Below are 12,740 nucleotides of genomic sequence, written 5' to 3' on the forward strand. Positions count from 1 at the left end.
AACATCTTACAAATTTTCATTTATTTACTTTCTTTCCAAAAGAACTGATGTTTCGATAAGAATAGCAATATTATTATGGTTACATCCTTCCTGGCATACCTCACAGGGCCTGTATACACTCAAGCTGTCTTACCAAGTATTTAAGAAATATACTCTTACCTTCAAATAGTTTACATGATTTCATTAAGTTTGGCCATCCATGTAGGTGGAGCAGAGTATCTTGAAGCATACTTTCCTAGGCTCTAAAAGTCTTAGTAGTATACCAAATATAAATGTTTTATTATTTGTAAATACTTCTAAGAGTCATACCAGTCCTGCCTGTCCTCTTGGAAAAGGAAGTTTAAATTGTCAAAAAGTTCCCTAATAAGATTAAACTGCTCATACTAATCGATCTTAGCTTCATCTAAAACAGATATAAAGCCTAGCTCTGATCAAAAGAGCCAGAATTATTTTGTAACATTTTCATTAACATTTGACATAGGTAAATGTAATAATGTTGATTTTACACCTAGATAGATATGTAAATGTACAGTTTACATTGGTTAGATAAAAAGCTGAGCTAAGTTTTAGATAATGTTTTAGACAGACTACTTAAATGCACTAATTTAATACTGTAAAAAATTATTTCTAACCTAACCATGTACATCCACAGCATGCAGGTAATGTGCTGGGAAAAATAAAATTCTTAGACACTGTATCTCGTTTTTGGAGCTGCTAGGAAACATTTTAGTCACTACCATTAGAATATAGACAAAAGTCAGTGTACACTTAAATATCCATCTTTTCTCAATATTGACCGCTACTAACCAGTTTTATCACCAGAAATTCTACTAGCTCTACCTGAAACACATCATCATCATGGAATAAACTGATTCAGTGTGAGGGTTTTACAGAACAGTCATGATTTAATGTGGGTCTATTGCACACAATGGGGCAGATTGCTTTCTGAAAAAAAAATTTACAGCCAAAGGAGAACTTCAATCCCAGTAGGCATGCATACATAAATTGTTACTTGGAAGGGAAGTATTGTAACACTTCTGTTGCAGTACCATAAAACCTCATTATCATAATTAGCACTCTGTTCTTAGTGCACTCTGGTCTAAAGGTCATGTGCAGGTAATGGGTAAAAGTTGCAAACAAGATGAGCACAGGAGTCTACAAATTTTTTGCAAGTCCTTCCATAAATCAAGCTAGATTTCAATTCAGGGACCACAGTGTCACAGCTCATACAAATCCCAAGTAATTTCATCCCAGAAAATTATATCTACCTTAAAAATTCCTTGAACAACTCCTAGTTTTCACAGGTTTTGTCCTGTAACAGATTTATCCAGGATCTTAAACAATACTGCAAAACACTGTGTATGCTGCACGTAATGAAAAACGTTAAAACATTCTCTACCAAGAAAAGGTGAAATGCACTTTAAAAAACACTATCAGATTAAGCCTTTTGAACCAGAAGAATTAAATTAATCTTTAATCAGGATTTCCAAGGTCTCTATCAGAAACTAAAGGACTTATTTTACAGACATTCAGATTTCAAGTGCTTAAAACAAGAATTAAAATAATTTACCTGAAATTCTGGTATGGTAGACATTGTGACACCCTTCCTCTTCTTTGTGATTGCTTTTTTAGATACCGATTTTTTTCCTTGTGAGATTAAAAGAGAAAAGCTTTGTAATGCTGTTCGCTGTACTTCATTAATAAAACCAAATTACACACAGACTGGAAAGTTAAACTATAACTAACAGATGGCTGACAGTAAGTCATGTAAACATGATGAACCAGAACTAGACTCAGCAAAAGCAGACATTAAACTACAAGTATCTGTGTAGGGCAGTCTTTCTAGGGTGGGAAAAAAAAATAAAAATAATAAAAAAAAAAAGAACAAACCCACTACAATGCCCATAATATACAACCTAAAAATTGGAAGTTATAAAAGAAACATTCACACCACTGTTCTGAAAGGATTGAAATCCAGAACTTATGCCACAAACTTAAGAAATACAGCATCTTACCTGCAAGATTTGTTCTCTAACACTGTAAAGTGAACCACACATTAGGGTCTGGGACTTCGTATCTTACAGTAAAAAATACCCTCAAAGCACAAGTAATACCTAGAAATCCCTGAATGAACATATTGAAGTTACCAATGAAATCAGATTACTGATTTGTGTTTTCTGGCTGTGGCAAAACCTAACATTTTAGAAGAAAGTAAACACCTTCCTATAATGCCCTTCACACCCAACTGTGCTATATAAGAACACGGATGTAACTAAAAACCTCCTTAAAGGTAAGGCAAGTGCTTTACTGCCTATAATACCAGGGTTCACAAGTCACATAAAATTCTCAGATCGAGTAGTTATGTCACCAAGCCATATATGCAAGATAATGGAGTTTCTTACATGGTTCTATATTCACATGGTAAATTGAAACCCAGAAGCCCACTTCTGACCTGTTCATTCAGACCAAAACCATCACTCTTAAGATTGCTGCTAGGCTCACATTCAGGGGTCCTAAACAATAATTAAAAACCTTTAAAAAAAATCATACAAAGTATGTGGAATTCCTTGTAAAATAGAATCATTACAGGCACTTGGTAATAACACAAACATATGCAGATTTGATACTTATATTTGAAAATATTGGCAGGAATTGCATTTAATTTTTTCCTAATAGGTCCTTGCTTGTGTGTGCAAATGCATGTGTACATATACACACACCTATCCTAGATGCCTAGGCATCTATATTTTCGGTTTATTACACTGTGAGTTTCCTGATGATCTTACCTGAATTTGAAATAAAACACTCTTAAGAGACAAGGCACAGGGTTCGATGGATCTAGATATGAAACTCCACGTAAAAACAAACCATGTAAAAATCAATAAATCAACTTAGATTTGAAACTCCACATACTGAACACATAAAAAAATTTAATGATACCTCAACTACCAAAAAGAAACACTCACAGATTTCATATTACAGAACGAGTGATAAAACAGAGAAGCCTGTTAATTAGAACAATAACCCAAACGTTTTGACAAGAGGCAAAAAAGCATTTTTGTTATATATTTTATAAATCCCAGCTGCATGGAAAACATAATTGCTACTATGGAGAACAGTGGTGTCCATTCAATGAACTAAAGTAGACATCTTTCTTGATGTCTTCTTGACAAATTGACTCAAAAAGAAGTCTGGCCGTATGGTGGTTCCTTGTTACAGCCCTGTAAAAGAATGTTATCTGGCAAGAACATGAAGGGATAAAAACATGGGGCAGCTAGACTGTCTTGCTTCTTTACAAAGAAGGATTTGAATACGATTAAAATGAAAACTTTCATTTTATTTTCATATTTAAGTATAATTTTCAGCAAATATGTATGTTAATATTTTCTGCATTAGGTGTTGTATGATGCAGTGTACTTCAAAAAATAACACAGTTAACAGAAACATGCTCTCTTTTCCCCAATATTTCCTTCTGAAAAAGAGGGAAAAATTGTTAGGAAGAATTATAATTAATTACCAAAAAAAAAGAAAGTAAATATTTTTTCCTTCGCAGCAGCGACTGAAAAACATGCATTAGGGAAGATAATGGGTAACAGTCAGAACAAGAATAAAACAAAACTGAGTAGAGGCACAAGGAAAATGAGCCTTACCTTCTGTGTAAACTGAATCACGGAAAAAAAGTCTTTGAAAACAGACTACGACATACAGGTTATCATAAAGCATGCCTACTAGAATATATATATCATAAGATTTACTAGAATATATGTACCATAAGACTCACACAATTCCCAGGCTGACATGTGCCATGAACTAAGAATATATTTGTACAGAGCAGCACCACAGTCTCTTTCCCACTTTGTGACTACACACATCACTTGTCCTATGGTGCAGGCACATATCACATACCAAAACAAAAAGAAAACACCACACATATTTGCACAATGGAAGAGAATTAATATATACAGCAACCTAACTTGGGTAAACTCATCTTCACAGAATCACAGAATCACAGAATGTCAGGGATTGGAAGGGACCTCGAAAGATCATCTAGTCCAATCCCCCTGCCGCAGCAGGATTGCCTAGACCATATCACACAGGAACGCGTCCAGGCGGGTTTTGAATGTCTCCAGAGAAGGAGACTCCACAACCTCTCTGGGCAGCCTGTTCCAGTGTTCGGTCACCCTCACCGTAAAGAAGTTTTTCCTCATATTTATGTGGAACCTCCTGTGTTCCAGCTTGCACCCATTGCCCCTTGTCCTGTCAAGGGACGTCACTGAGAAGAGCCTGGCTCCATCCTCATGACACTTGCCCTTTACATATTTATAAACATTAATGAGGTCACCCCTCAGTCTCCTCTTCTCTAAGCTAAAGAGACCCAGCTCCCTCAGCCTCTCCTCAGAAGGGAGATGTTCCACTCCCTTAATCATCTTCGTGGCTCTGCGCTGGACTCTCTCTAGCAGTTCCCTGTCCTTCTTGAACTGAGGGGCCCAGAACTGGACACAATATTCCAGATGCGGCCTCACCAGGGCAGAGTAGAGGGGGAGGAGAACCTCTCTCGACCTGCTGACCACACCCCTTCTAATACACCCCAGGATGCCATTGGCCTTCTTGGCCACAAGGGCACATTGCTGGCTCATGGTCATCCTGCTGTCCACTAGGACACCCAGGTCCCTTTCCCCTACGCTGCTCTCCAACAGCTCTGCCCCCAACTTGTACTGGTACATGGGGTTGTTCTTGCCCAGATGCAGGACTCTACACTTGCCCTTGTTATATTTCATTAAATTTCTCCCCGCCCAACTCTCCAGCCTGTCCAGGTCTCTCTGAATGGCTGCGCAGCCTTCCGGTGTGTCAGCCACTCCTCCTAGTTTGGTGTCATCAGCGAACTTGCTGACAGTGCACTCTAATCCCTCATCCAAGTCATTAATGAATATATTGAATAGTACTGGGCCCAGTACCGACCCTTGAGGGACTCCGCTAGACACAGGCCTCCAACTGGACTCTGTCCCATTGACCACCACTCTCTGGCTTCTTTCCTTCAGCCAGTTCACAATCCACCTCACTACCCGATCATCCAGACCACACTTCCTCAGTTTAGCTGCGAGGATGCTGTGGGAGACTGTGTCAAACGCTTTACTGAAATCAAGATAGACCACATCCACAGCTTTACCATCATCTATCCACCGGGTTATGTCCTCAGAAAAGGCTATCAAGTTGGTTGAGCAAGACTTCCCGTTGGTGAAGCCATGCTGAGTGCCCCTAATGATCCCCCTATCCTTGATGTGCATAGAGACAGCACCAAGAACAAGTTGTTCCATCACCTTTCCAGGGATGGAGGTGAGGCTGACCGGTCTATAGTTACCCGGGTCCTCCTTCTTGCCCTTTTTGAAGACTGGAGTGACATTCGCTTTCCTCCAGTCCTCAGGCACCTCTCCCGTTGCCCACGACTTAGCAAAGATGATGGACAGTGGCCTAGCAATGACTTCCGCCAGCTCCCTCAGCACCCGCGGGTGCATCCCATCAGGGCCCATGGATTTATGGATGTCCAGATTGCTTAATTGGTCCCTGACCCAGCCCTCATCTACCAAGACAGATTCCTCCTCTATCCTGACTTCTTCTGGGGCCTCAGGGGTCCGGGGCTCCTCAGGACAGCCTCCAGCAGTATAGACAGAGGCAAAGAAGGCATTCAGTAACTCCGCCTTCTTTTTATCCTCTGGCTCCAGGGCCCCCACCTCATTCATCAGTGGGCCTACATTGCCTCTAGTGTTGGCTTGACCTGCAATGTATTTGAAGAAGCCCTTTCTGTTGTCCTTGACCTCTCTTGCAAGGTTTAATTCCAAGGAGGCCTTAGCTTTCCTAGTTGCCTCCCTACATCCTCTGATAACAGACTTATATTCCTCCCAAGTGGCCAGCCCCTCCTTCCATGATCTGTACACCCTCTTCTTCCACTTGAGTTTGCCCAGCAGTTCCCTGTTCAACCATGCAGGGCTCCTGGTACCCTTCCTTGACTTCCTACCTGTTGGGATGCTCTGATCTTGAGCTCGGAAGAAGCAGTCCTTGAATGCTAACCAACTATCTTGGGCCCCCTTACCTTCTAGTACCCTGTCCTATGGGATTTCCCCTAGCAATTGCTTGAAAAGGCCAAAGTTGGCCCTCCTGAAGGCCAGGGTTGTGATTCTGCTAGCTATTCTGTTCCTGCCACATGAGATCCTGAACTCTACCATCTCATGGTCACTGCAACTAAGGCTGCCCTCAACCTTCACCTCTTCAACCAGACCCTCCTTGTTAGTGAGGATCAGATCCAGCAGCGCTCCTCTCCTAGTTGGCTCATCCACCATTTGCATCAGAAAGTTATCATCAATGCACTGGAGGAACCTCCTGGACGGAGGATGGCTGGCTGAGTAGGCCTCCCAGCAAATATCAGGGTAGTTGAAATCCCCCATGACAACCAGGGCCTGTAATTGCGAGACTGCTCTCAGCTGCCTGTAGAAGGCCTCATCACCCTCCTCATCCTGATCTGGTGGCCTGTAATAGACACCCACAACAGTATCACCCCTGCCAGCCTGCCCCTTAATTCGCACCCACAAACTCTCAACTCGCTCCTGATGCGCCCCTGGACAGAACTCAACACATTCTAGCTGCTCACTCACATAAAGAGCAACTCTACTACCTCTCCTTAGCGGCCTGTCTTTCCTGAACAGGACATAGCCATCCATGACCACATTCCAGTCATGCGAGGCGTCCCACCACGTCTCTGTAATTGCCACTAAATCATTGCCCCCCGACCGAACACGGATTTCTAACTCCTGTTTATTCCCCATGCATCTTCTACCCTAATAACATCCTTATAAAACACCAAATCAAAATTCAAAAGAAGTTATAGCAATAGTACTGACATTCTCTTTTAAAAAAAGTTATCTCTGGTTTTCAAAAAATAATATTTCTCATTTGCCAAGTCTTAAAAAGAATTTTTAATAGCTTTTCAAGGAAAAAAACACCAAGATAATAAAGGGAAACTTCTGTTTAGTATTCCTGAGACAATGCGGCTGCATCTGTGTCCAGTTTCCAAATTGACTTTAGTACCTAAAAATATTCCAATTCACTTACCTTTGAGCTGAAAAATCTTTGGATAAAATTAAACAAGGATCATATTTCCACAATAAAAATCTATTGAGATCTGCTACTTTAGATTCTCAGACCACAAGCTGACATGTTCAGCAAAAACAACTATTCTAAGGGATGTCAGCCTCTACCAGCTACCTGCTACTGGCCCTGACTCATGAAGCATGACCATGCTCACACTTCAGCCATGCCACCACAGAGCAGTCACTTAGCTTCAACTGCCAGGCTGAGGTGGGCATAGATTTTGTATGGAGGGTAAAATCACTAAGGGGATGAACAGGCATCCACTGTGAGTGGCAACTTCTCAAACCACTCCACTGAGGTCTGCTAGAGCTCCTTCACCCATAATCCAAGGTAATTTATTTAATATTTAAATTATTTAAAATGGCTTAAATTACTTACTTTAGCAGATGAAGTAATGTTTCTGACAGCAGCTAGATGCATTTTGAATCACAATACACTGTACCTTTCAGAGCATAGTCAACGTACAAATACATTTAATTGCTCACTCAAAGCAATCAGATTTAGAAAAACACACCTAAGAAATAATAAAGAAAAAAAATATTTCTAATAAGGAAGCTCATATGCATTATCTCTTCAGGCCACCTATTCCAATTCAACACACCCTGGTTGCTTCCCATCTCTTGGTCCCCACGTTTTACTAGCCATAATTTACAAACCACTTCACCAGGTTTCTACATATAGACAAAATAATAAACTAATTTCAGTACAAAAATTCTCAGAGAGGTAAGGGGGAACAGTGGCTCAACAAATAGATTTCCATCTTTAGAGGTCTTCTAGTCACAGCTTACATGATCTGGTATTTGTGACAGCCCTACTTCAAACAAGGAATCAGACTAGGTGACTTCCAGATGTTCCTTCCAACCAGCTTTTCTATGGCTCTGTGACTCTTTAAAAAAGACTATGTTGCACAGTATACATATATTAGTAACAAATACATAGGAATCAATAACTCAGGACTGCACTGCACAGAAGGAAGATAAATGAAATAATGGTTTTGTCCAATGAATTTCTTTACACTTCTTCCTAATCATGTAAGAATGAGAAAAACACTCTCCATCAAAACAAATTAAGCGTTTCCCAAACTAAAGAAGTCCAAAGAAAATCATGATCTTGAAACAGCTGAAGAGACCTTCTCCTTCAATAGCTGCAACTACCTAAAATTAGCTATTGTTAGGCCTACCATCTTGAGGCACTAACAGTGGCCTCCCTATCCAGCAATAGCTACAACTCTTAAATTATATTTTGCGGAGTAGAGAAATACTTGAACAAGTACTTGATAAATGTTTTATAAATGTTGATAAATAAATATTGATTTATTCTTATTCCTGTTTCCACTATAGGGCAATACTTGTAATAAAGATTATATCAAAAAGAATCAAAACTTTAAAGTTCAATTTCAAATATAGCCAACACTTATTTGGAAAAAAAAACCTGAGCTTTATTCCTCCTTGCCAGAATTACAACATAACATTACTGAACAGAAAAACCTGGTTTGTATTCAAATATATACACGTCAAAACTGTATTAAAAAAAATCTACTTTGCTGCAAAAGGAACTGTTCTAAAGCTAGGAAATGTCAGGCTATATTATTCCTCTGTAACCTTACATTCACCCACTAACATGATTTTACTGTGCCACAATTACTAATTATGTCTCCACACTGCCTTTTCGAACAGGGTCCACATTTCAGTTGCATTTCAGTTCAGAGGGGAGGAGACTATGAGACATCTTACCTTGAACAGAAACTGTAACTATCATCTTTTTTCCCCTCCCATGCTGCAGGAGAGGATTAGCTCTTTTTATACCACCTCCAATACTGACAGAAAGCTAAGCAGTTCCTGAGATTAGAGAGGGGACAACTACAGACACATAAGGCATGAGCCCTTCTATGTTCAGAGGTCGAATAAGGACTGTGCAATAAATAAAGAGTCCTTTCCATTGTCTACCAGAGAATAAAGAGAAAACACACAATCACTTTATTCTTCAAGCAAACTACAACAAATCTTATCCTAAATTAAACTATAATTCAGTTATCTGTGGATATAAAACAAATCTCACTATTGATTTGACATAATATTTCTCTCTAATAACATGCTACCAACCTATACCTAGAGCTGGTAACATGAGAGCCCAAAAGCTCAATTCGCACATTTCCTGACTTCACCTGCTGAAACAAACCACTTGGATATTAAATTGGAACAAGAACACTGTCAAAATGCATGCAATCTGCAGTAAAAGACAGTGCAATTGTGAAACATTTTAGCTATCACCCCATTGTTTTTTCTGAACGAAAACAAACATCTTGCAGCAGGAATGCAGTAAAATATAGGTTTTCCACAGTAAACTTACTTGAGGAAGCCCTTACTCATCTGCCAAAAAAGCTGGAAACTGTATTAAGCAGACACAAGTAACATTAACTTGGATATTGCCCTGTCTACTCAGACAGAGTTTGGTGCCTGAAGGATGATGAGGACAGAAACCTGTATAGTGAGTATTAGTATACACCAATAACAGAGGTTAGTGAAAGCACTAAAGTGAATGTGAAACAAATGCTACTCTGAGAAAAGTTGATTTCAAAGTTAGTGAAGGTTGTATTGGAAAGCACTGAAATATCCGTACTGTTTGAAATAGTGTATTCCAGGTTTCATGCATCACTCAGTCTCAGAGTAAAGACAGTACTTTATGTAACAAACCAAAACTAAACTAAAATAAATTAGTAAAATAATTCAAAGGTGAAAAATTTTTACATTACTACTTTTTAATTTTTAATGCTAAATTAATGGTGATCACAATAGGTGAAGCAGAAGAAATATGACTACCCTGAATTAATACTGTTTTGTGTTATCATCTGTTCTAATCTCAATTCCCAGAGATTGGATTATTTTATACTTTCAACTGATAGTTAAGAGCTGGCTTTTATTGATTTTCCTTCTACATATTTATAATTGTCATCAAGCAAATTCTTAAACAAACTCACTGCTGAAAGTAAAAAACAAATCCAGATCTACAGATCTTTCACATTTATTCCTTTAAATAACACCACTGCTGGAACACTTCTGTTCTAAGATTCACTGGAAATCAATATTTTACTGGCCAAGAGCCCCTTAGCCAACTCTGAGAAAATTCATAGATGTTATTTAAGTTCAGTATATCCAGAAGCCATCTGTCTGCCATACGTTTTCCTTTCAAGCCAAAACAAATTCCACAGATGTTATCACTGAATAGATGTGCAGGCAATTAACAAGGTAACATAAAAACCAGGGCCTGGACACTAGTTATGAGCATCCAAAAAGCCCACTAGGGAGATTAGATGCAACTAAAACAGAAACCATCTCAAGCTGGTCTTGCCATCTGAGGGTGAAGAAGGGGGAATAAATAAATTATATTTCAGATCTCTTCTAGTCCTATTTTAGAGGCATAGGGATGTAGACAAACGAAACACTAAGTCACAGAAATGCTATTATTTGTAAATTGCCTCAGCAAAGACAATGCAATCCATTTATAAGTTATCATAAGTCATTTTGACTTGAAAACAGGAACATTTTTACAGATCTAGTAAAACTTTTCGTTATGAACTACGATATTTGAGTTCTCGTGGCTCCTCCTTGAAGAACAAAAGTAATGTCAATCCCTGCTTCAAATTATAAAGTGACAACATAGAGCAATTTTTAATAAAAATTTATTCTAATAGTAATTTTTAATAAAAAGGCAATTTTTACTGCATATGCAGCAGAGCTTCATTCCCCCAGAGGGGTAAACAGATGGTTTTGACATCAAACACTACCTCGGTTCTATTTGCCATGGTAAAAAAAAGTTAAGTTAGCCCCTTCCTACTGCAAGAATTCCTGTTTTCTCACTACATTCTAGCAGCAACTCCACTGTTCCCAAATTGAAAAACTGGCCTGAATTTGCCTGTTCATAAATTTGTGAGACACATTTCATGCTTTTCAAAGATTTGGCAGCTACTGAGAACGTCCTGTTTTCTCTTTATTCTCCTCATCTTCTATCTTGCACCCAATAGCTCCTCTTTTAGAAAACATAACATGCAATAATCTGGAAAATGAAGCATTGCTATAGACCTTTGAAGCTACCACACTGACACAGCATATGCTTTTATACAGTCAAAACAGCAAAGCAGGTCTGAACAAGGGCATTAATAAACTGATTTACAGAACAATGTAAGTAAACTGAATAAAACCTCAGCAGTACATGTCTCTGAAGATACTGACACCGTAGTTTAATGCATTGAGTACGTGTTACAATTCGGTAGAACATCTCATGTAATGTTTTCAATATTAGGTTGTTAACAGGCTGTTCCAGATGTAGTGGCTAGACAACACAGCAATGTTTTTACAACTCTGAAGACAAATGTGAAGATTAAACTCCCAAGGACAGTACACCAGACACTACAAAACTGCTTCCAGGCTGTTAAATTCATTTCTTCACACTCAAGCAATGCTTGATTCCATACACAAAATGTAATGGTACCCTAAAAAAATAAAATATACTGCAAAATAGACTTCAAGCATGTGTACTGCTATGAATCTTTCAGAGCACAAGTATAGGGCATAGAATTTACATCAAGGTTCTTCTGAAGGTGCATGCTGTATTTGTGTTTGCTACACCAATTGGAATAAAAGAGATTCATCTTAACACTATAACCCCTGCTTCAGGCACATCACAGTTATTTCAAGCAGCCTCTGGTCTCTCCTATTTTCTCAACCCTACGGATGTTCTGAATTTCATCCAATCCCTGTTTCGTGCAAGCAATCACAGAATTCTCACGCTTTTGTACCGTGCCTTGCACTGCAATCTCTGTTGTACTCCGTGATTTACTTCAGCATATCTGTCTTAGTCCAGATCCAACAAGCCTATCACCATTGTCACAATCTAATTCAAGGATTTATGACCTAATTTATCTAAGTCCAGTAATAAATGAACATTTAAAATGAATGTGTAGTATGCAAGTTGTTTACAGAACTACTCTCTCTGATTCTGTCTTTCCATTAAATTCAGTACTATGTCAATAATATTGACATAGAACACTGCCACAGTAATAACCACCACCTTGTTTCAAAGACACGGATTCAGTAAAGTGGTTACACCTTCGTTTTCATAACTTGTAAGAAAACCTCGTAACTATGGCAATGCTCATGACACAGCTGTGTTCTCCAGTAAGTTTTGCTCACAATAGTTATGGGAAGTTTTCAGCTAAAAAAATTGCACAACCAGTCTATATTCATGAACAATACCTTTTGGGTACCACTGCTACAACAAGCCAGGAATGTGCAAATCATCTCAACAGAAATATGAACTGTGACTCAAAGTTACATTTAGCTGCCTTAGAGAACCAATGGCGGAAAAAAAAATCACCTCGTTAAAAAATAAGGAAAGGTACTCACTTCTACATTCCTGATGCTCTCTTTTAGCTCTTGTACTTTTAAAGAACATTGTAAAGAGTGATTATGGCTATAATCAGATTTAAATCAAGTGTTTTTGTGAATTTAGGACAAGTTTTACCAAATCCCTTCCTTTGTTCTACATTGTCAGGGTATCTTTAAACAGAAGACAAAATTTCAGAAGAGCTTTGAGAAATA

The 12,740-nt window shown here is 38.7% G+C and overlaps 1 protein-coding gene across 4 annotated transcripts in view; it reads right to left on the reverse strand.

Moving 5' to 3' along the window:
* The window catches only part of BRD10 (bromodomain containing 10), a 67,899-nt gene that overhangs the window by 39,622 nt on the left and 15,537 nt on the right, over positions 1 to 12,740 (reverse strand). For all 4 annotated transcript variants that reach the window (XR_011050051.1, XR_011050050.1, XM_068422641.1 and 1 more), the window contains one exon: positions 1,571 to 1,647. Coding sequence is in view for 2 of the 4 variants with exons in the window: in XM_068422641.1 (XP_068278742.1) it covers positions 1,571 to 1,647 (77 nt within the window). In the remaining 2 variants the exon portion in view is untranslated. The remainder of the gene's footprint in view (positions 1 to 1,570; positions 1,648 to 12,740) is intronic.

This window comes from Nyctibius grandis, chromosome Z, assembly GCF_013368605.1.
Source record: "Nyctibius grandis isolate bNycGra1 chromosome Z, bNycGra1.pri, whole genome shotgun sequence".
Taxonomy (NCBI): domain Eukaryota; kingdom Metazoa; phylum Chordata; class Aves; order Nyctibiiformes; family Nyctibiidae; genus Nyctibius; species Nyctibius grandis.